Below are 22,993 nucleotides of genomic sequence, written 5' to 3'. Positions count from 1 at the left end.
AACTAAAAGCTGGTTCTTTGAGAAGATAAACAAAATTGATAAACCATTAGCCAGACTCATCAGGAAAAAAAGGGAGAAGACTCAAATCAATAAAATTACAAATGAAAAAGGACAGGTAACAACTGACACTGCAGAAATACAAAGAATTATGAGAGATTACTACGAGCACCTATATGCCAATAAAATGGACAACCTGGAAGAAATGGACAAATTCTTAGAAAAGCACAACCTTCTGAGACTGAACCAGGAAGAAACAGAAAATATAAACAGACTGATCAGAAGCATTGAAACTGAGACTGTGATTTAAAATCTGCCAACAAACAAAAGCCCAGGACCAAATAGCTTCACAGGCAAATTCTATCAAACATTTAGAGAAGAGCTAACACCTATCCTTCTCAAACTCTTCCAAAATACAGCAGAAGGAGGAACACTCCAAAACTCATTCTACGAGGCCACCATCACCCTGATACCAAAACCAGACAAAGATGCCACAAAGAAAGAAAACTACAGGCCAATATCACTGATGAACATAGATGCAAAAATCCTCAACAAAATACTAGCAAACATTATCCAATAACACATTAAAAGGATCATACACCATGATCAAATGGGGTTTATCCCAGGAATGCAAGGATTTACCAATATACACAAATCAATCGATGTGAAAATCCATATTAACAAATTGAAGGAGAAAAACCATATCATCATCTCAATAGATGCATAAAAAGCTTTTGATAAAATTCAACACCTGTTTATGATAAAAAACCCTCCAGAAAGTAGGCACAGAGGGAACTTACCTCAACATAATAAAGGCCATATATGACAAACACACAGCCAACATCATTCTCAATGGTGAAAAACTGAAACCATTTCCTCTAAGATCAGGTACACGACAAGGATGTCCACTCTCACCACTGTTATTCAACATAGTTTTGGAAGTTTTAGCCACAGCAATCAGAGAAAAAAAAGAAATAAAAGGAATCCAAATTGGAAAAAGAAGTAAAGTTGTCACTCTTTGCAGATGACATGATACTATATATAGAGAATCCTAAAGATGCTACCAGAGAACTACTAGAGCTAATCAACGAATCTGGTAAAGTTGCAGGATACAAAATTAATGCACAGAGATCTCTGGCATTCCTATACACTAATGATGAAAAATCTGAAAGGGAAATTAAGGAAACACTTCCATTTACCACTGCAACAAAAAGAATAAAATACCTATGAATAAACCTACGTAACGAGACAAAAGACCTGTATGCAGAAATCTATAAGACACTGATGAAAGAAATTAAAGATGATACAAATAGATGGAGAGATATACCATGTTCTTGGATTGGAAGAATCAACATTGTGAAAATGACTATACTACCCAAAGCAATCTACAGATTTAGTGCAATTTCTATCAAAATACCAATGGCATTTTTCACAGAACTACAACAAAAAATTTCACAATTTGTATGGAAACACAAAAGACCCTGAATAGCCAAAGCAATCTTGAGAAAGAAAAATGGAGCTGGAGGAATCAGGCTCCTGGACTTCAGACTATAGTACAAAGCTACAGTAATCAAGACAGTATGGTACTGGCACAAAAACAGAAACATACATCAATGGAACAGGATAGAAAGCCCAGAGATAAACCTACACACATATGGTCACCTTATCTTTGATAAAAGAGGCAAGGATATACAATGGAGAAAAGACAGCCTGTTCAATAAGTGGTGCTGGGAAAATTGGACAGCTACATGTAAAAGAATGAAATTAGAACACTCCCTAACACCATACACAAAAGTAAACTCAAAGTGGATTAAAGACCTAAATGTAAGACCAGACACTATAAAACTCTTAGAGGAAAACATAGACAGAACACTCTGACATAAATCACAGCAAGATCCTTTTTGACCCACCTCCTATGGAAATGGAAAAAAAACAAGAATAAACAAATGGGACCTAATGAAACTTCAAAGCTTTTGCACAGCAAAGGAAAACATAAACAAGACGAAAAGACAACACTCAGAATGGGAGAAAATATTTGCAAACGAAGCAACTGACAAAGGATTAATCTCCAAAATTTACAAGCAGCTCATGCAGCGCAATATCCAAACAACCCACTCCAAAAATGGGCAGAAGACCTAAATAGACATTTCTCCAAAGAAGATATACAGAATGCCAACAAACACATGAAAGGATGCTCAACATCACTAATCATTAGAGAAATGCAAATCAAAACTAAAATAAGGCATCCCCTCACACCAGTCAGAATGGCCATCATTAAAAAATCTACTAACAATAAATGCTGCAGGGAGTGTAGAGAAAAGGGAACTCTCTTGCATTGTTGGTGGGAATGTAAAGTGGTACAGCCACTATGGAGAACAGTATGGAGGTTCCTTTAAAAACTAAAAATAGAACTACCACACGACCCAGCAATCACACTACTGGGCATATACCCTGAGAAAACCAGACTTCAAAAAGAGTCATGTACCACAATGTTCATTGCAGCTCTATTTACAATAGCCAGGACATGGAAGTAACCTAAGTGTCCATCGACAGAGGAATGGATAAAGAAGATGTGGCACATATATACAATGGAATATTACTCAGCCATAAAAAGAAATGAAATTGAGTTATTTGTAGTGAGTGGATGGACCTAGAGTCTCTCATACAGAGTGAAGTCAGTCAGAAAGAGAAAAACAAATACCATATGCTAATACAAAGATATGGAATCAAAAAAAAAAAGTGGTTCTAATGAACCTAGGGACAGGACAGGAATAAAGACACAGACGTAGAGAATAGATTTGAGGACATGGCTAGGTGGAATGGTAAGCTGGGACAAAGCGATAGAGTGGCATGTACATATATACACTACCAAATGTAAAATAGATAGGTAGTGGGAAGAAGCCGCATAGCACAGGGAGATCAGCTCGGGGCTCTGTGTCCACCTAGAGGGGTGGGATAGGGAGGGTGGGAGGGAGGGAGACGCAAGAGGGAGGAGATATGGGGATATATGTGTATGTATAGCTGATTCACTTTGTTATAAAGCAGAAACTAACACACCATTGTAAAGCAATTATACTCCAGTAAAGATGTTAAAAAAATAATAATGTAAGATATTCACTACATGTTGAAATTCTGTTTTGGATATATTGGATTAATGAAAACATGCTATAAAAGTAATATCACCAGTTTCTTTTCACTTTTAAATGGTTGCTAGAAAATTTTTAAGTTACATGTATGGCTCACTTTATATTTCTATTGTACATTGCTGTTCTAGAAGCATCAAGAGAAAGAGCGAGAGAGGGAGGGGTTACTAATAAAAGAATAAGAGTATTATAGGTATAAGACCTCTTATCAAAACACTGGAGGACAGAAATAAGTCTCTAAATTTCTGAGGGCAAAAAAAAGATCTTAAATCTAGAATTTAATATCCAGCCAAACTTATCAATTAAATATGAAGGGAAAGGGACTTCCCTCGTGGTCCAGCAGTTAAGACTCTGTGCTCCCAATGCAGGGAGCCCAGGTTCAATCCCTGCTCAGGGAACTAGATCCCACATGCTGCAACTAAGAGCTTGTATGCCGCAAATAAGACCCGGGGCAGCCAAATAAATATTTTAAAAAATAAATATGAAGGTAAAATAAACACTTTTCCAGCCATGTTGGATTCACACTGATTTCAGAATCCTTATCTACCAGGCAACCTTTCTTTTCAAAAAATTTACAGTATTTGAGGATGTAATCTATCGACAGTACAGGAGAGAAAAGCAGCTCATGGTCCAGGAAACAGTGGTGGAATTCCAGGTGTGAAACGAAGAGGATGACACATCTGCAGCATCCCGAAAAACACAGCTCAAATTAAAACACCAGCTCAAAAGACCCTAAAAGGAATTCCTCCAAGAAGAGAAAGAGGAAGATTTAACAGGCAGGACAATTAAGAAGCTGGGAGCTCTTAGCCCAGTGGGGAAGAAGACTTAGGTTTTTTTTTTTCCTCTCAACAAGAAAAAAGAAGCCCAAGAAATTAGAAATGCCAAGAAAACAACTGAAAAATTAGAGAAAAAAGTTTTGATTCAAATACAAGACGAGCAAAACTGTGGCCTGATCACTTGATGGAATATAATAGAGGTCATTTGACTTTAACCCTTTGGACATTCTCCGTTGAGAGAATCTGTGACAAATCAGTGACAAATAGTTGAAATGATCACATTTACATAATTGTAATTAGATGGTTACTAGTTTCAATTTTTAAAATCAAACCATAAGACCTAATTTTAGTTATAGAATAGAACATGCATGTCATAAAAGACATTGTAAAGGTAACGCTCCAGCTGGCAGAAGTCAAGTTGAGAGCAGGAGGAGGGAAGGGTGAGTGCAGGGGTGCAACTTTCTTCATTTTACTTTGGGATGATACCAGAGATACTGTGTAAAGAAGACGGAACGAAAATACAGGATTATGTATACATCACTTAAAAGTATAAAGGCAGCTAATAGAAAAACCACACACACTAAAACAACTAGCAAAACTCAGTGGAGAGAGAGAGGCAAGTGGAATGTGAGCTGAATTCCCTGTCTATCAAAGAAGATGGAAATGACTTGATTTCTACTGCTGGTAAATTAAGAAACTGAAATCTAAGCATATCATTTAGAATTATGGTGGTAACTTATCAAAAGAATTAAAAACAAAAGGTTTAAAGGGGTTTCCAATAAAGTGTGGGACTTGGATAGGGGAGGTGATACAGAGTTTTTATTTAATAACAGTACAGTATATGCTGTTTGAATTTTGAAACTGTGCACACATTTAAAAATGTTTTTGAAAATACATTTATAAAAACTTGATGTTAATAGGTATAAAGAAAGCCTCAGTTAAAGAGTAATTCTTCCCTAAAAAAAAAAAAGAAAATAAGAACAGTTTCAAATCAAGAATCTAAGCTCCACCTGCTATATAAAATAAAGAAAGAAAGAAAAGAACAAAAGAAAAGGAAAAAAAAAAAGAATCTAAGCTCCTAGGACTTCTCTGGCAGTCCAGTGGTTAAGACTTCATGCTTCCACCACAGGGGGCACGGGTTCGATCCCTGGTTCAGGAACTAAGATACAACATGCTGCACAACTTGGCCAAAAAAAAAAAAAAACCAGAACCTAAGCTCCTATCTCAAGAAACCTAGTAAACGAAAACCAAAATAAATCAAGCGTAAGGAAGAAAATAATAAAGATAGGGCAGATACTAATGAAAATTAAAACAAAACCAAAGCATTCAGTGAAACAAATAGCTGGTTCTTTAAAAACATCAATAAATTAACAAACTTCCAGCTGAAAAGAAAAAAAGAGGGAAGATGCTAATAACCATATTGTTAGCATGTGCCCCTGATGTAACACAAGAAGCGTACTTCACACACCTGAGGTATTTTTCCCCAAAACTCATAACTCCAGTCTAACCATGAGAAAAATAGCAGACAAACTCAAGTCAAAGGAAAATACAATAAAATATCTCACCGGTACTACCCAAAACTGTCAAGGTCATGAGAAAAAGCTGATGAAGATGAAGAAAACTTAGAAACTGTCCCAGATCAGAGAAGACTTAGGAGACATGACAACTAAATGTAATATGGTTTTGTGGATGAAGTCCTGAAACATTAGTGGAAAAGGACATTTGTGGGAAAAAATCAGTTAAGTCTTAATAAAGTCTGGGGTTTAATTAATCATATCACACAAATAACTGTTTCTTAGTTGTGACAAATGTATTCTGGTAATATAAGATGTTAACGATAGGGGTATATGGAAACTGCAGTATATCTCCAACTTTTCTGTAAACCTAAAACTATTCTAAAATTAAAGATTTGTTTGAAAAATTAAGTCACTGAATTAATTATTGTTTTCAGAGTACAAAGAGAAAGAGAAAGATAGGCTCATTAACAGAGGCTGATGGTTTAATGTTAATAAAGATCAGGAGAATAAAGAACTCCTAATTCCTACTTTGTCTCTGGTGTTCTATTTCAAGAATTTAGCTTGCAAAAGTAAAAAGGACCAAAAATTTTCTACAATGAATAAGTATTACTTTTTAAGTTTAAAAAAAATAATGAAAAAGGAGGGTTTAAGAAAAAAGTACATTGGTAAGTACATTGGAGCAGAAGACCAAGATAAATTTTAGAATTCCAAGAATGTATCCAACTGCTCTAAATGAATGTATACTTTCCTGGAAAAGATAATGCCCAGGTTATTGAGAAATTTTGCCAATGAGAACAATGAACTACAGAGGATGTTCTCTCTGAGAAATCATGGGGATTGCCACAGCCAAAAGACTAAAAACAGGCAAAGATTCCAGTTTTCAAAAAGGAAAATAACATACTTCTGTAAGTCAGAATAAAGAGCCTGATGTCTATCTAGTACAACGTTTTAGTCATCAAGAGACATTAGGATACACACATTCAACCTACTATACATTAAAACAATCATCTCCTACAAATCTGACTTCCTTTTTTTTGACTGCAAAAGATTTGGCAGACGGTGTATTTTACTTCAGTGAAGTACACCACAAGCTACCTCATGCAAATCCTTGGGATAAGCTGGAGAAATATTCTAGACAATAAAAATGGAGAAACAGGGCTTCCCTGGTGGCGCAGTGGTTGAGAGTCCACCTGCCGATGCAGGGGACACGGGTTCGTGCCCCGGTCCGGGAAGATCCCACATGCCATGGAGTGGCTGGGCCTGTGAGCCATGGCCGCTGAGCCTGCGTGTCCGGAGCCTGTGCTATGCAACAGGAGAGGCCACAACAGTGAGAGGCCCGCGTACCACAAAAAAAAAAAAAAAAAAAAAAATGGAGAAAGATTTCAAATGTATACTGCTAGGTTCTTTCTTCAGTCCAGTACTGTTTAACATTTCTGTAATTGACTTAGATGAAGATGTAGAACAACACTCATCAAATAGGCCAGTGATATAAGTCATAAAGCAGTAACACATAAAGCAGTAACAGAATCTGGATTCAAAAGGATACTGAAAGGATGTACTGTTGAGCTGAGCCTAGCAAGGTGAAATGTAATAGGGAAATAAGACTATATTTGGGTCCCAAATTCAAATGCACAAATACAGAATGGCTTACTAGCAAAAAAAAAAAAAGACTCCGTGATATTTAATTGAAAGTCAGCTCAATATGAATCACATACAAAGAATGTGGCGTGCCTGCCCAAACATAATAGTATCTACTGAGAGACGGCACAGTACTGCTATATTCTAGTGATCCTACGATGCCCGGTGTATAAACAAACGGAAAACTGCTCAGAAGAGTAACCAGGGTCAAATATAAAAGTTAGATAAATTTATAGGCAGAGGAGCAGCAGGTTTGGCCTGAGGAAAAAAATTGAGGGGTTCCAACATAGGTGTCTGAGGTGCTCTCACATGTAAGAAATCTTAGACTTATTCTAAATGGAACTAAAGCTAACAAGTAGAATTTAAGGATTACAAGTTTAATTTCAATATAATAGTGATGGTAATTCAAAGACAGAATGAGCTGCGTTTAGAGTTGAGCTTCCCTCCTTGGGGGCCAGATGACAAATTGGCAGGAATGTGGTAGAGACAAAGTATCAGATGGCTGGTTAGACTAGGGGACCTTTAAATCTTCCAACTCTATAATTTTAAAGATGCTACTTTTCTAGACTTTCTCTATGCCGAACTTGTGGCTTCAGTCCAATTACCACTGTTCATGGAACAAGCCTTATTTATACACGTACTTTCCTGTATCCACTCAGGCTATTCTATCACTCAGCAAAGACCAAGGATTTGTCTTTCTGCATCTATCAAAAATGAACTCAAATACTGTCCTTAATAAAAACCTCTATGCCTACCCTACTCTGATCTCTCTTGCCCCTGAATTATGAAATAGTGTTTGGCAGTTAATTACATACCAACTTCAGACACCTCTGCTTCTGTCTTAAACCGTTATTTAAACTTTTATAATAATTTCTCTCCTCTGCTAAATTTAAATCCCCTTAAAGGCAGACACTGTATTCCCTACACGTCTAGGGGTACACGGCAGACATTCAAAACCAGTCTTTGAGGGACTTCCCTGGTGGCGCAGTGGTTAAGAATCCGCCTGCCAATGCAGGGGACACGGGTTTGAGCCCTAGTCCGGGAAGATCCCACATGCCGCGGAGCAACTAAGCCCATGTGCTACAACTACTGAGCCTGTGCACTAGAGCCCACGAGCCACAACTACTGAAGCCTGTGCGCCTAGAGCCCATGCTCCGCGACAAGAGAAGCCACCGCAATGAGAAGCCTGTGCACCGCAACGAAGGGTAGATCCCGCTCGCTGAAACTAGAGAAAGTCCATGCGCAGCAATGAAGACCCAATGCAGCCATAAGTAAATAAATAAATTAATTAAAATTAAACAAAACAAAAACAGTCTTTGATTTTCAATATTGGAAACATTTTTATTAGAACAGTTATTTTATTAAAAGGCACGTTTTTATAGGTAAATGGAAAATTCACCATTCAAATCTGAGTACTGACTAATATGCATGACTTGCAGTTCAAATAGAGAACTACCAGAATGAGACATTGTCACCCACTGATAACATATTCTAACCAGAGGACTTTTAAAATAGTGAATCAAGCTCAGAAAAGTTCAAATTTTCCAACCTAAACATAGAGGTTGGTAAAGCTGCCTTTCTTGAGCAAAAAAAGATTAACAGAACCAAACTAAAGGTGAAAAATGTCAAGAAAAAAATCACATTTTAGAAAAAAAATCGTATTTATTTCTTTAAATGTAAAACGTATTGATGTGTGATGTGATATACAGACTGTAATTTTTTTTTTCTTTTTGGCCACACTGTGTGGCTTATGGGATCTTAGTTCCTCAACAAGGGACTGAACCTGGGCCACAGCAGTGAAAGCGCCAACAGACTGTAATTTTGATTCATGTAAATTGCAACACAAGTTAAGAAAAAACAAACTAGTCACACAGAGCCCAGAACAGATGCTCACTCCCTGAACACCAACTAACAAATAAACGTCCTAGACAAATTAAAAGAGAATTCCTTATTAGCTTAGATATATTAATAAAGATTAAGAAATACTTACTGAAGATTCTGGATCTGACAATTCATCCAATAATTTTCTTGCATCTACCACAGCTTGGTAAAGTCTCAGATTTTTGCCATCAGAAGCAACAAAGCAAGCACTCGCAGAATTGCAATATGTGCCTGAGAAAGTAAACACTTTGCATTATAATATATAGTTTATTTTTATTACTGGCTGAAGTATGAGAAAAAATATTCACACTTCTCTTTTTAGACATAACCATGGTCCAGAAACACAGATACAATTAATAGATATAAAATTATTAACCAAAAAAATTCAACAGATAGGTTATGAGAGGGAAAAGATGAAAAACAAAAGTCTAGAAACTCTAAACTTAAGTCTGATGCCTACATTCTGAATACTTATTAAAAATCTTCCTAATGACAAATATAAATCATTTTGTATATAAATAACTGTTTTAAAGCTTTTATTAATTTCACTATTAAAATGAACACTTACCAAGACAGTAACTAGGAATAAGAGTTGGAAGCCAAGCAACATTAGAGAAGGCTGAAGTATGTAAAGAGTTAATTCGTGCCAACTCCGATACTCCTCCAGTGTATGACAAAGGTCCTATTGGGTCCACGCGCCACAGAATAAGTTCACTGTAGATGGCATTCGGGTCGTGAAATGTACGTGTTGCTGCATTTCTGAGAGGTTGTTTCGAGGAACCTTTTATGTGTCTTACAGGATCCATTAATCTACCTAATTTATTGTCTGAGTCCCACTGAAAATCTGATTCAGGAGTCAGCAGAGCATTATGATGAGATGATGTCAATAATAATGGTAAAACTGAATGACATGCCAGGTCATTGAGGTGAAATCTATGACCACAATATCTAAATTTGTGAGATACAGTTAGAACAGTGGTAAAGGCAGACTTATCAGCAAAAGTGACTGCCCATTGATTTAAAGAGCCATCTATGTGTTTAGAGACCATCATTACTGTGGGAGCTAAAATGTTCATATTTGTACTGTGTGGTCCAGAATGCAGCTGTGATCCATGAGGACTGCATTCAGCCATCATGTCTTCGTGTAACAGAGTGTGGTGAGAATCTTTTGCAGCATTTATACAGGCATACATCATGATATTTTTACTAAGAGAGCTTGCATCACCAGATGGAAATGCAACAGGAATCCGAGAAGAAAAAGAAACCTGAAAAACACAATTACATGATTCAGTGCAAGCAGTCTGCCTCCTCTCAAAGTCTTCCAAAAATACTTCCATTTTCAAACTGTCAAACCTCAGCTTCCTAGCAAAATATATCATTTTCGACCTTATTATGGTCTAATCCTTTTCCTCTATTTATATAGTATCATATATTCATCGCGTATGAGAAAACTGAAGAAATAATTTCAAGTATTTGAAACCTGAAACTTGCCTGTACATCTAGATGACTACAACCATAAATCTAAACAAATACTGTTCAGAAAGATAACCGATAAAGATAGTAGATTTAATTAATAAAACTGAAGAAGTGGAGGTGATACATCCTGAGTCACATTTTTAGGGTAGTTTCTTAAGTTTATTCAAAATATTGTGAATTCCCAGAAAAAATGAATACACATACATTCAAGTACTCACTATCACATTTCAAAGCCAAATTCATTTTACTTAAATTAATCAAGTTTATAAAATCTGTGGTCATTGACCCCCTTTGGTAGCAAGTTATTCTCTTCTCAGTTGCTTATCAAAAATAAAATCATCGAGTATTTCTGAAAACCTGCTAAATCTGAATAGCAACTGTTTTACTTTTTTAAGAAGTGTAAAAATTGCTTCATCAGTAAAATATACCTGGACTTGTCTAAATATTCCAGGATTATATTCATCCAAATACTTTACATGCCACACTAGGAAGGTACCATCTACCGGGTGTATAGTAAAAAGCATGTCAGGATTCTTATTCCATTCAGTTAGCAGCATTTCGATCTTCCGATCAAGCAGGACTGTAGGCAGTGGCATTGGTACACTAGGTCGTGAACAGGTTCTAGGACTTCCCTCTCTTTCTCCATCTTCATGTTCTGATGATCCTGTACCTGCTTCAGATTCTCTATCCAGGGATAATTCTAAATCAGAAAATAAATTTATCAGTACATACTAACAGAAATACTATAAAAAATTCATTTACATACTAGACTATCAAATTCATTTACATACTAGACTATACTACAGAAAATCATTTACATACTAGACTATCAATAAATAGCATACTAACTTTAGAAATCATGAATCCCTTTTACAACTTATGGCCAGGAAAAAAAACCAAGGAAGGAAACTCTTTTCTGATCTGAACTGAAAATTACTACATTTCTTAGTTTTAGATAAATCAAAATTTCATTCACACTATCACATTATCTTTATTATTACCATTATTAGCAAAACCTGTTACCCCCACCAAAAGCATGGCTTCCAAAGTAATACATTACTCAAAGCAATATGTTATAACAAAGCAAAGTTAGATGGTAGATGGTCCATAGTAGATGGTCAGTAAAGACCTGTGGAATGAATGGAAAAGTGAAAAGGAAGGAGGGGAGGAAGGAAAGATTACAAACCAAAGGTGGTTTCACAAAAAGCTGTCAGCCTGTAAAAAAGAAAAATCTGAACACAGGATACTAACCATGGTCTAGTTTCATATGTAAACCCCTCTCTCTTTCCTCCTGTGAACATTCATCTTCTCTATCTCCTTTGTCGTTTTCATGATCCACCTGCTTTTCAGAAAGTTTTCGTAATTGCTGCATAAATATTTCAGTAGATGATGTAAAATGAAATTCTTTGTTGTTTAACCAATGAACTACAAAGCCCCCATTTCCATCATCAATGTTAAATACAGTGCCAACCAAGACATTTGGAATATCTGTGGAATCAAAAAAGATAAAATTTCAATGTGAATTTCTAATGTCTTTTAAAATATTACATGTGCCTATAAAGACTAATTCCATTACACAGAAAATGTGATAAACAAAAAGTAAACATAACTCTAGCATGGTTTGAAATTTTTAATTGAATTTAATGGTAAATGAACTAATGGCATAGACATACGGAATTAAATTACTAATTTAAAAACGAAACACACCAAATGCACAAACTTTTATTGAAGCCTGGTTTGGGGATGAGGGAACAGAAAGACAAAACAGAAAAGCAAATCTAAAAGACATTTTTGAGATGACTGAAATTTAAATATGAACTGAATATCAGAGATTATGGAATTATTTCTAATTTTCTTAGGTATGATAATGATATTGTGATTATGTAAGAAAATTTCCTTATTCTTAGGAGATACTTGCTGAAGTATGTAAGGGTGATATGCCATGATATGTGTAACTTACTTTGAAAACATTAAGAAAAAATTTCTCTCACACACACACACATATAAACATACATATGTGTGTATATACAGAGAGAATAAAGCAACTGGCAAAATGTTAGCAATTGTTGAATCAAAGTGGGTGAAATGAGTGTTCACTATACTATTCTTCCAACTTTTCTGACTCTTTTAAACTTTCCTCAAAAGTCGGGGAAAAATAATGCCAAGAAAGAACACAGGAAGGCAAGCAAATTTCTAAGTATAGCAGATTTTCTCCATGTGGGGTAACTGAAATTCATGCTATAGATCAGTTCACGTAAAACAGTATAATTCAAAAAAAAAAATCTCCTTAATCCCAAATCAAATTATAAATAATCCATTCAATAGAAAGAAAAAGACACTGGGGGGGAAGCATCCAGATAACACTCTTTTGGAACTGTATTTGCTAAATACTTATCTTTATATAAATAAACATTTAAAAATAAAATCCTCTGCACCCTGAAGCAATAGACTTCCATTTCAATAAAATGTAACTATAACTTTATACAACTATAGTTCTTCCAGCAATGTAATATGAAACTAATAGGCCTTGTCATATGTTTTTCATGCAGAAAGAAAACAATGACCTTAAATAGAAGCTTTAAATATGCTCTTGCCAACAATGAACCTGCCTCAAAATACTTCTCAATGACATAGGAGGAAAAGAGCAAAAAGAAAACATCAAGGTTAGAAGAAACACTACCTTTCCCGAAGTGTAGGACAAGAAAGTCTATGAGGGTACAAAACAAGATATGCTGAAATATAAGGAAAACTATGCAAAAATATACTTTGATAAAGTTATAAAGAAGAGTTGAGAAGAAAGAATAATAGTGAAAATACAAAAGGGTGGGAAATCACACTAATTAACCAGGCTGCCACCACTTGTGTTCATCTCCAGGTTCAACTAAAGCTCTAATTACTTAGAAACTTTGCCATATTGTAGACAAACAATGGTGCTCAAAAATACTTATTTGAAGTTATTCCCTGAGGATCACACAGTCTCAATTTAAGAAATGGCACCTTATATTTCTGTTCCAATTAAGAAGTATTTTAAAAGGAAACATGGAGTATTAGCATAAAATTAGAAACAGGTTATAAAAGTAGTCCCACTTTTCTATTTATTTATTTCAGCAGATAAGAAATAAAACTTTACTATCCTTTACCTGTGGCGGGATTGATGCTCGCTGCAATGTGAAAATGACACAGTACATTTGCGTGATGGGAAATGTGTCTTTGAACCTCATGCGTTGCCATCTGGTCATGCATTAATTCAGTGTGCGTTACAAGAATGGAAGACTTCCTTTGTCCTTTCCTTAAATTTTTCAAATGGTGTATTGTCTAAAATAGAAAAATGATTACTAAATCCAAGTCTAGGAAGTCTAATAAGTGCTGATCAAAATACTTTTGATTATTAAGGGTTTTACAATTTTCCTCTCTGTAAAACCTGACCATCTTAAAGGAAACTTTAACTACAATAGAACAACTTAATATATTCTCCACTGGTCTTGCAAATTTTATAGTTCAAGGCAGTAGTTGCTCAAAAACACTTATTATCTGCAGAAACCCCTATAAAGATTAGGAGTCCAAAGTCTAGTTTTTTCAGGATATTCCAGTACTGAGACGAAATTTACTAGTAATAAGGGTGTAAAAAAAAAAAAAATTCCAAATCTTCCTACCAGGAAGAATATTCCTCCCCAAAATTCTCACTTAGAACTAAATAGCCAGCTAAATAATCTAATATATAACCTCTATTATAAAGACAAAAAGAGGGTACAAAAATACAGAATAACAAGGGGAACCTTAACTTAGATAAGAGTAGCCAGGAAAGACCCCATGAAAGTATTGACCTGTGGAATTTGTTCAAACTGAGATATGTGCCTATGATAAAAATTCTGTACTGGCATACTCCATCATCTGAACTATTCTGACACGGGACCATGTCAATTCTCAGCACAATCTTTTCTCCACACCATAACCCCACCACACAGCAATTCCTTATTCTGTCACTTAACAATACCGTGCTTAATAATAATATATCATTCTTTTCCTTTGTTCCTTGCAATCAATGAAATAAAATGTGGCATCCTCTCAGTTCTTTCTGCAGTAAAATAAAACATCTGGTCCTTCCTTTCAATTCCACAGCCCTTGTCCCTTTTCATGTGAAAAACAGTATCAGTTCTATGGCGTGTCCTCTGTCTCTGGTCTCCCCGGTTATTTCTTTGATTATACCTATCAAATTAGTTTCACTCAATCTTTGACATTTATCATTATTTTAAATTAGATTGCCAAGGCTGTGCTATATTGGTCAGTTATCTTCTCCTAGGAACAAAATGTATAATTTAAGTATATATAGAATTATATAGACCTTGCAGTTAGGGGTTTTATAGGAAAGGACATTAGAAAGCAAAATAGCTCATAAGACAGATAATCAGGTTTTTTCTATTAAAAACAATTTTAACATTACTAATTGACAACATTTTATTAAAAGGCAGCAAAAATGTGTCAAATCACTGATTACATTTTATTTTTTCTTTTATTTTATGTAGCAGTTAATAATTCGATTTAACAAACACTTGAAAAGAAATAGATAACATGGAGGATATAAAGATATCTAAAAGCCCTTAGTCTCCAAAAGCTCATATGTAATTTAAAGATAAAATGTTATACAAATATATATAAATTATTGTAAACATCTAGTAAATAAAGTACTTTTTCCCACTAATTTTCAATCAATAGCAAAACATAACTCTAACTGTTCTGACTTGTGCTTTAATTTCATTTATGCTTTAAATGTTGGAAAAAACTGTATAAATAGTGCCCAATCACAGAGAGCATCAGAGCAAGACTACTTTACATAAAACTTTAAAGGACCACATCCTTAGCCTATTAAACCCCCAAAATATTTTTGCTCGCCAAAACTGCAAAACCATTTTGGCTATGCAACCATTAAAGTGTTAATGTAAACGTGCAATGTAAAAGTATAATTAGTTATGTACAGAGATGTTTATAACACATTAAGTATAAAAAGCAAGTTATAAAACATTATTGCATAATATGATCTCAATCTTGTAAATAAAAAAAAATGTACAAACACATATTGGAATAGTTGGATTATAAACTCTACATTTTTTTCTTTTTCCTAATCTAATTTTAGAATAAGCATATACTCTTTGTGTAATAAAGTCACATGAAAAATTAAGAAAATTAGCAATCTAGGTTTACTATAATAAATTTCTGGTAATTTTTAATAATGTGTTTATCTCATTTTATTCGCTAATCATAATGGGCACAACAGTTCATACTATATTATAAATAATCTAATTTCTTAGAAAGCATTTTTGTTTTATATATAGTATTTAAAAACTAGAAAAATTATTTCACTTTCAAAATATTAAACCGTGAAAACTGTGCAATTATATAAGTTCACTTAATATCTTAACACCTTTATTCTTATTCATAATAGTCATTTTTAATTAGAAAAATAAATGTAAAATTTAATCCTCGTGAAACAAAAGCAAAATATTTTTATTTTTAATCTGTTTATTTTTTTAAAGATTGCTGTGGTTTATTTTATTTATTTATTTATTTATTTTGCTGCGCCGCGCAGCTTGCGGGATCTTACTTCCCTGACCAGGGATCGAACCCAGGCCCCAGCAGTGAAAGCACCAAGTCCTAACCACTGGACTGCCAGGGAATTCCCCACAAAACATTTTTAATTACAACCAATTTCAAAGACTTTTACATGTTTTATTAATCAAAGTTGCCTACTCCTATAGATTTTCACACTCAACATGCAAACTGGAAGAATTAAATTTATACTATTTATCTAGACTACATATCTGAGATCATTACTGTCTATATCTGTCTTCTAAGTGACATAAAATAAGTGAGAATTCTTTGCCATTAATTTCGTCATTATGTATACCATGCACCATCTGCAACTTAGCTTATGAATTCCCACCATACTCACATTATCTTCAAGAGTCATTTACCATTTTAAATAATACAGTACCTCAAGAGCATGTTGTACTCCGTCTTTGTGACTTCCAGCATGAGTAAGGCTGCTGGCAGTGCTGGAAGTGGTAGTCTCGCAAATCTGCTCACCCAAAAGACAGTCTTCTGGTAATACGGTTTCTGCCCACAGCCGGCAGACACCATCATGGCATGAAGTTAATAACACATTACAGACAGAACCTCTAATGATAAAGAGAAATGAACAAAAGTTACTGTGAGTATCAATGACATGAAAAATTAAAGGCTATTAATATTTAGTTCTTCATCCTTAAAGATGACATTAACACAAAACAGTATGATCTATGTGTAGTTATTTTTCCAATAATGATAATGGATTTGTACTGACTATTTCACACTCTTACCAAACCCCATTTATTACCTGCTCAGACCTGCAAGGTGGTAGGCTGGACATAGGGTGCAATCAGTTACCATAAAATAAGAACAACCTAACTGTCCCTGACACTCACCTTAATTCATTAAACTTATGTCTTGAACAGCTAAACTAAATGACAGTATAGTATGCTTCCAATTGCTTTAGAAATTACATTGTGTGGAGAAAGAGTATCAATGGAAGAGCTTGAAATCACGCACAGTACGGCTGTGAACATCATAAAAACTAGGAAATGGTCCTGACGAAGGAAACAGAAATTAATGCCAGATTATACATGTGCTGCTTGAAAACAGGCTCTGGAGGATTAGTATCTCCTAAACAAAACAAAGTAAACATCAAAAGAAAACCTACATTTCTGTCATTACAACTTGCAGAATGACCATAATAAAAGATCATTAATTATAATTAAACTATGTGGTTTATGGCAGTAGTTCCAGCATTTTGTTTTATCCTTCTTATAATCTAAACAGTTATAAATAGGTAAACAAACTTATTAATAATAAAACTGTAAGGAGACTATAAATTCAAACTATAAATCAATTTCCATTAAGTTAAGCAAAAATGTCACAGCATCAAGCAGCTGAAGTGGTTTAACCACTCATCGTGAAAAAAAAAATTTTCCCATTAAAAAAATGCTTACATACAATCTGACTCAGTCAAAGGTAAAGTGTTCTGCAAATGTTTTCCATAGATGCAAATAACTTAAACAGATTTAGAGTAACCTTTTATCTAGATTCCAAAAATGTATAAATTCCCCATTTTATCATTTACTGAGCACCTCCATAATAGGTGTGCTGTATTTCCCATCAAGTGCAAACAGTGCTCAGATATATTTAGCAGATGAAATAACCCTTCCTCAAGAATGAATACAGATTTCTAAGCAAGCATTTTTAGAACTGTATATATAATACAGGAATCATTGGTATGGGCTGTTTTGTAGTTTGCTTTATCTTCTAAACACTTTTAAGAGATGGCTGTAACAATGAAGAAAAACTTAAAATAAATCCTTTGAGAAGTTTCTGTTGATAGCCCTAAGATAAGAAAAACTTGGCCACTTCATTCACTGTATGTATATGATATGCCTTCCCAGAATGCATATTACTGACAGTTTATTACTATGTTTTATTCTCCCTCAGTGTGTGCTTTCCTGTTACTTGCAAACGTCTCCTTCCTGGAATCTACTGCTGCTGCTGATACTGACAATACCAGCTAACGTTGCCCTGGCACACACAATGTGCAAAGGCCTGTATAAGCATTCACATTCACTCACACATTTCAGTCTCATACAACTCTCTGAGGTAGGTACTACTACGACCCCCATTCTACAGAGGCATGGAGAGCTTAAGAAATTTAGTCAAAAGCTCACGAAGCTGGTAACAACAGCAGAATCTGAAGTCAGGCAGTTGATGCCCAGAACCTCGGCTATTCATTGCCACCATGTCAATTAAAAGGACCTTTGTTTTCATTATTTTTATAAACATATAAGTAATACAAAATGAAGTTCTATGACACAGTTGTCTAACCTGGGCATATATTTGCTAGTTTTACGCCATGAAAAACCTGTCACCGCTCGCGGATGTGCCAAATAGACAAAGGAAAACTGGGTAGACGCCTGTCTCCTTTCCACTTCATGATGATCCGGAGGTATAATTGAAGACTTCCAACCAGTCATAGGGTACCACACTTTCAAAAGACAATCATCCTGTGAAAATATATAGGCCAATATAAAATTAATTTGTATCTACACATTTCAAAATTTAAGTGGTTTGAAGAAGCTTTAAAAATTAAGCTATATTGTTGTCAGTTTATTTATCTCTTGTAAAAATAAAATACAGTGTGTGTGTGAAAAAAAATTAAGCTATATATAAAAACTAAAATGTGACCTATACATAATACAAAACTAAACCTAAAATGATGTTTATTATTCTAAATAATACCATTCTTGAGAAATAAATGGTCAGTGTGCTCATTATTAATCTTCTCTACACAAAGGTACTTTTCAAACAGAGATTGAAGCCAAATTCCCCCACTTCAATACACAAGGGTCACTGTAAAGAAAAGACTCTGGAACCAGATGCTAGCCTGGATAAGAAAGAAGCCATGTTATCTGTCACTGTTATCATCTCCATTTTGAAGAGATCTGAAAGGATGAGACAAACCCTTTTTAAATATGAATTGCTTCTTACTCTAAATCAGGACTCAGCAAACTCTTCCTGTAAAAGGCCAAGTAAGTTAGGCTTTGTGGACCACACAGCCTGTGACACAGATTCTCCTTGGGTTGTTTTTTTTTTTAGAACCCTTCAAAAATGTAAAATCCATTCTTGGTTCATGGGCCATAGTGTTCTGATTCCTACTCTAAATGACCAAGCGGAGTTTATCCCAGCAAAGTGAAGTGGGTTTAACACTGGAAAAATCAGTAATTGCATTTCATCATAGTAACAGAATGAAAAAGAAAACCTAAGTAATTAACTCACTATATGCAGGAACAGCACTTGACAAAAGTAAACACTAATTCATGGGGGAGAACAACACTCTCAGCATATAGGAATAGGAAAAATAAAAGGGAACATATACAACATGATCAAGTTGAGTGACTCTACAATAAACCTACAACTTACATCATATATAATGGTGCAAGACAATGCTCTTCCCATAAAATTGGGAGCAATACAAGAATGTCTGCTCTCATCAGTTCTACTCAACATTGTACAAGAGGTCCTAGTACTTGCAATATATTGGGTAAGGGAAAAAAATAAAAGGTATACAGATTAGAAAGGAAGAAGTAAAATTGTCTTTTTTCACAAAATCCTAAGAAAACTACCCAAAAAGGCTGCTAGAACTGATAAGCAAGGTAATAAGACTAAGGATCAAAATTCAAAAATCAATTCTATTTCTATATTTAACAATAATTAGCAATGTAATTTCTGTAAATACTTTTTACATTAGGAAGATAAACTTAAATTGTGTACCCTGAAAACTATGAAACGCTGCTAAGAGAAAGAAAACCTAAATAAAAAGAGAAACGTACCACATTCGTAGATAAGAAGACCAAATGTGGGACTTCCATAGTGGCGCAGCGGTTAAGAATCCGCCTGCCAATGCAGGGAACATGGGTCGATCCCTGGTCTGGGAAGATCCCACATGCTGTGGAGCAACTAAGCCCATGCACCACAACTACTGAGCCTGCGTTCTAGAGCCCACGAGCCACAACTACTGAAGCCCATGCGCCTAGAGCCCCCACTCTGCAACAAGAGAAGTCACCACAATAAGAAGCCTGCACACCGCAACGAAGAGTAGCCTCTACTCGCTGCAACTAGAGAAAGCCCACATACAGCAACGAAGACCCAAAGCAGCCAAAAATTAATTATTTTAAAATTTTAAAAAAAAGACTAAATGTTACTAATGTACAATTCTTCCCAAATTGTTCTATAGAGATACAATGTATATAAATAGTATCAAAATCACAGCAGGCTTTTTTGTAGAAACTGACAAAATCTGTATGGAAATCAAAGGACTGACACCACCAAAAATATTTTAAAAGAAAAGTACAAAGTTAGAGGAAACTACTTGTTTTTGGAACTAACTATAAAGCCACAATAATCAAGACACATAATATTAGCGTAAGGGGATACACACACACACACACATATCACAATGGAACAAAACAGAGAGGCCAGGATCAGATCCACACACGTATGGAAAGCTGATTTTCAACAAAGTTGTCTAGGAAATTCAATGGAGAGTGGATTGCCTTTTTAAAATGCCACTGAAATATCTTGATATACCTTTGCGGAAAAACTGACTTCAAATCAAATGCAAAAAAACCAAAATGTAAAAGTCAAAACTATAAAACCTCTAAAAGAAAACCTAGTAAAATATCTTTGTGATTTCAAGGTAGACAAAGATTTTTTAAATCTAGGCCACAAAAAGCACAAACCAATTTTTTAAAATTGATGTTGGATTTCTTCAAAATTAAAAACTTCTGCACATCAAAAGACATCATTTAAAAAAAATTAAAAGGCAAGTTACAGACTGGGAGGAAATATATATAATAGATTTATCTTTCAATTGTACTAAATATACAAAGAACTCATAATTCTATAATAATGAGAAAACAAACCCAATTTTTTTAATGGGCAAAGGACAAACACTTTACCAAAAAAAGAAGTATACAGACAGGCAATAAGCATGTGCTCAACATCATCAGAAATCAGAGAAATACATATGAAAACCACAATAAGACACCACTACCCAGACTATTAGAATGGCTAATATTAAAAAGGCTGACAATGCCAAATGTTGGCAAGAAAGTGGAGCAACTGATATTATTCAATTGTTGGTGAGTATGCAAAATGGTACAACTTTGGAAAGCGCCTGGTACTTTTTTGTAAAGTACCATGTGACCCAACAATTCCACTCATAGGTATTTTTTACCCATGAGAAGTGAAATGTTTATACAAAGACTTGCAAATGAATGGTCATAGTAGCTTTGTTCATTTTAGCCTAAAACTCCATACAACCTATATGTCAATCAACAGGTGAATGGATAAACAAATTATGATATATCCATATAACAGAATACAACTCAAATAAAAAGAACAAATTACTGATGCACACAACACAGATGAATCGCAAAACACTGTGCTAAGTGCAAGAACTCAGACACAATAGAGTATACGACACAATTTCATTTACATACAACTCTAGTGAAGACCAATCTAATCAATAGTGATAGAAAGCAGAGCAGCTATTTATTATCTGGAACTAGGAATAGGAGTAAGGATTAATTGGGAAGAAGCAAAAGGAAACCTTTTGAGATGGTGTAAGTGTCCAATAACTAGATCGTGGTGGTGATTACATAGGTCTTTAAATTTGTCAAAATACACTGAACTGCACATTTAAAAAATAATTTCATTTTATGTTAATTATACCTTTTAGGTTAATTACATATAGTTTAATTATACCATATAAAGTTAATTATAAAAAAGACATAACAAGATTTATATAAAAGGATGTTCATTTTTAATGGCAATAGAAAAAAATGAGAACTACTAAATGTTCATTAATAGTTATCTGGTTAAGTTAAACTATGGTATACATTCATTCATATAATGGCAAATTATGTTGCCTTTAAAAAGAAAAGATATATCTGTATTGACACATCAATCTATCTATGATACAGTAAGTGAATAAATCAGCTTAAAGAATATGTACACACACACACTTCTGTGTGGTTTACAAAGGCATCAAAAAGTCTGAAAGAATATATATTAAACAGAGAACAGTGGCCATTTTTTTTTTACTGGGGGTATGGCTATTTGGCTGGAGATTTTCATTTTCTCTGCATGTTCCTCTTAATAATAAATACATATTATGTTAAAGAAGTAAAGATATTTCCATGTTAAAGGGGGAATAAAGGGCTTCCCTGGTGGCGCAGTGGTTGAGAGTCCGCCTAACGATGCAGGGGACACGGGTTCGTGGCCTGGTCTGGGAAGATCCCACATGCCGCGGAGTGGCTGGGCCCGTGAGCCATGCCCGCTGAGCCTGCATGTCCAGAGCCTGTGCTCTGCAACGAGAGAGGCCGCGGCAGTGAGAGGCCCGCGTACCGCAAAAAAAAAAGGGGGTGGGGGGAATAAAGGTCAATAAGCCAATCCTTAAATAACCAAAACACTAAATCTAGGTACAGAGGCACGCTCTCAAGAGGAGGAAAAGCTTCAGGGAACATTCTGTAGCCAGCTGCTTCCCTTCCCGCCAAAATCACCCTCCTCAAAAATTCTTCTCACCTTAGCTCTTAGAAAGCCCAGTTTTTTTCTCAAAAGAGTAATCCTCTATTAAAGAAAAATGGTTTTGAAAAAAACCAAGGTATTTTAAGTTACATTCAAATTTTAAAAAATAGAAATTTTAGAAAGTGTTCAGATATAAACTTCATAAACATGAACAGTATTTTTTATTGAACAAATATAATGCTTTACAATTTTCAAAAGTTTCACACACACGATTTCATATAATCCCATAATAACCCCCTTTTAAAATCCCCTACCCCTACACTGCCCTCTCCCACTTCCCTCTCCCCACTGGTAACCACTAGTTTGTTCTCTGTATCTGTGAGTCTGCTTTTTTGTTTTATTCACTAGTTTGTCGTATTTTTTAGATTCCACATATAAGTGATATCATACAGTATTT

At 34.9% G+C, this 22,993-nt stretch overlaps 1 protein-coding gene across 4 annotated transcripts in view; it reads right to left on the bottom strand.

Annotated features, from left to right (window-relative positions):
• Positions 1–22,993, bottom strand: part of DMXL2 (Dmx like 2) — a 160,929-nt gene that overhangs the window by 83,753 nt on the left and 54,183 nt on the right. For all 4 annotated transcript variants that reach the window (XM_049705959.1, XM_049705960.1, XM_049705962.1 and 1 more), the window contains exons 7-13: positions 18,334–18,512; positions 16,418–16,601; positions 13,569–13,743; positions 11,680–11,916; positions 10,857–11,128; positions 9,521–10,217; positions 9,062–9,183 (exon numbers count right to left, since the gene is read on the bottom strand). In XM_049705959.1, coding sequence (XP_049561916.1) covers positions 9,062–9,183; positions 9,521–10,217; positions 10,857–11,128; positions 11,680–11,916; positions 13,569–13,743; positions 16,418–16,601; positions 18,334–18,512 — 1,866 coding nt within the window. The remainder of the gene's footprint in view (positions 1–9,061; positions 9,184–9,520; positions 10,218–10,856; positions 11,129–11,679; positions 11,917–13,568; positions 13,744–16,417; positions 16,602–18,333; positions 18,513–22,993) is intronic.

The sequence above is a fragment of the Orcinus orca genome, chromosome 2 (genome assembly GCF_937001465.1).
Source record: "Orcinus orca chromosome 2, mOrcOrc1.1, whole genome shotgun sequence".
NCBI classification, from domain to species: Eukaryota; Metazoa; Chordata; class Mammalia; order Artiodactyla; family Delphinidae; genus Orcinus; species Orcinus orca.
Note: the sequence above shows the minus strand (reverse complement) of the source record. Positions and strands in the feature narration are given on the sequence as shown.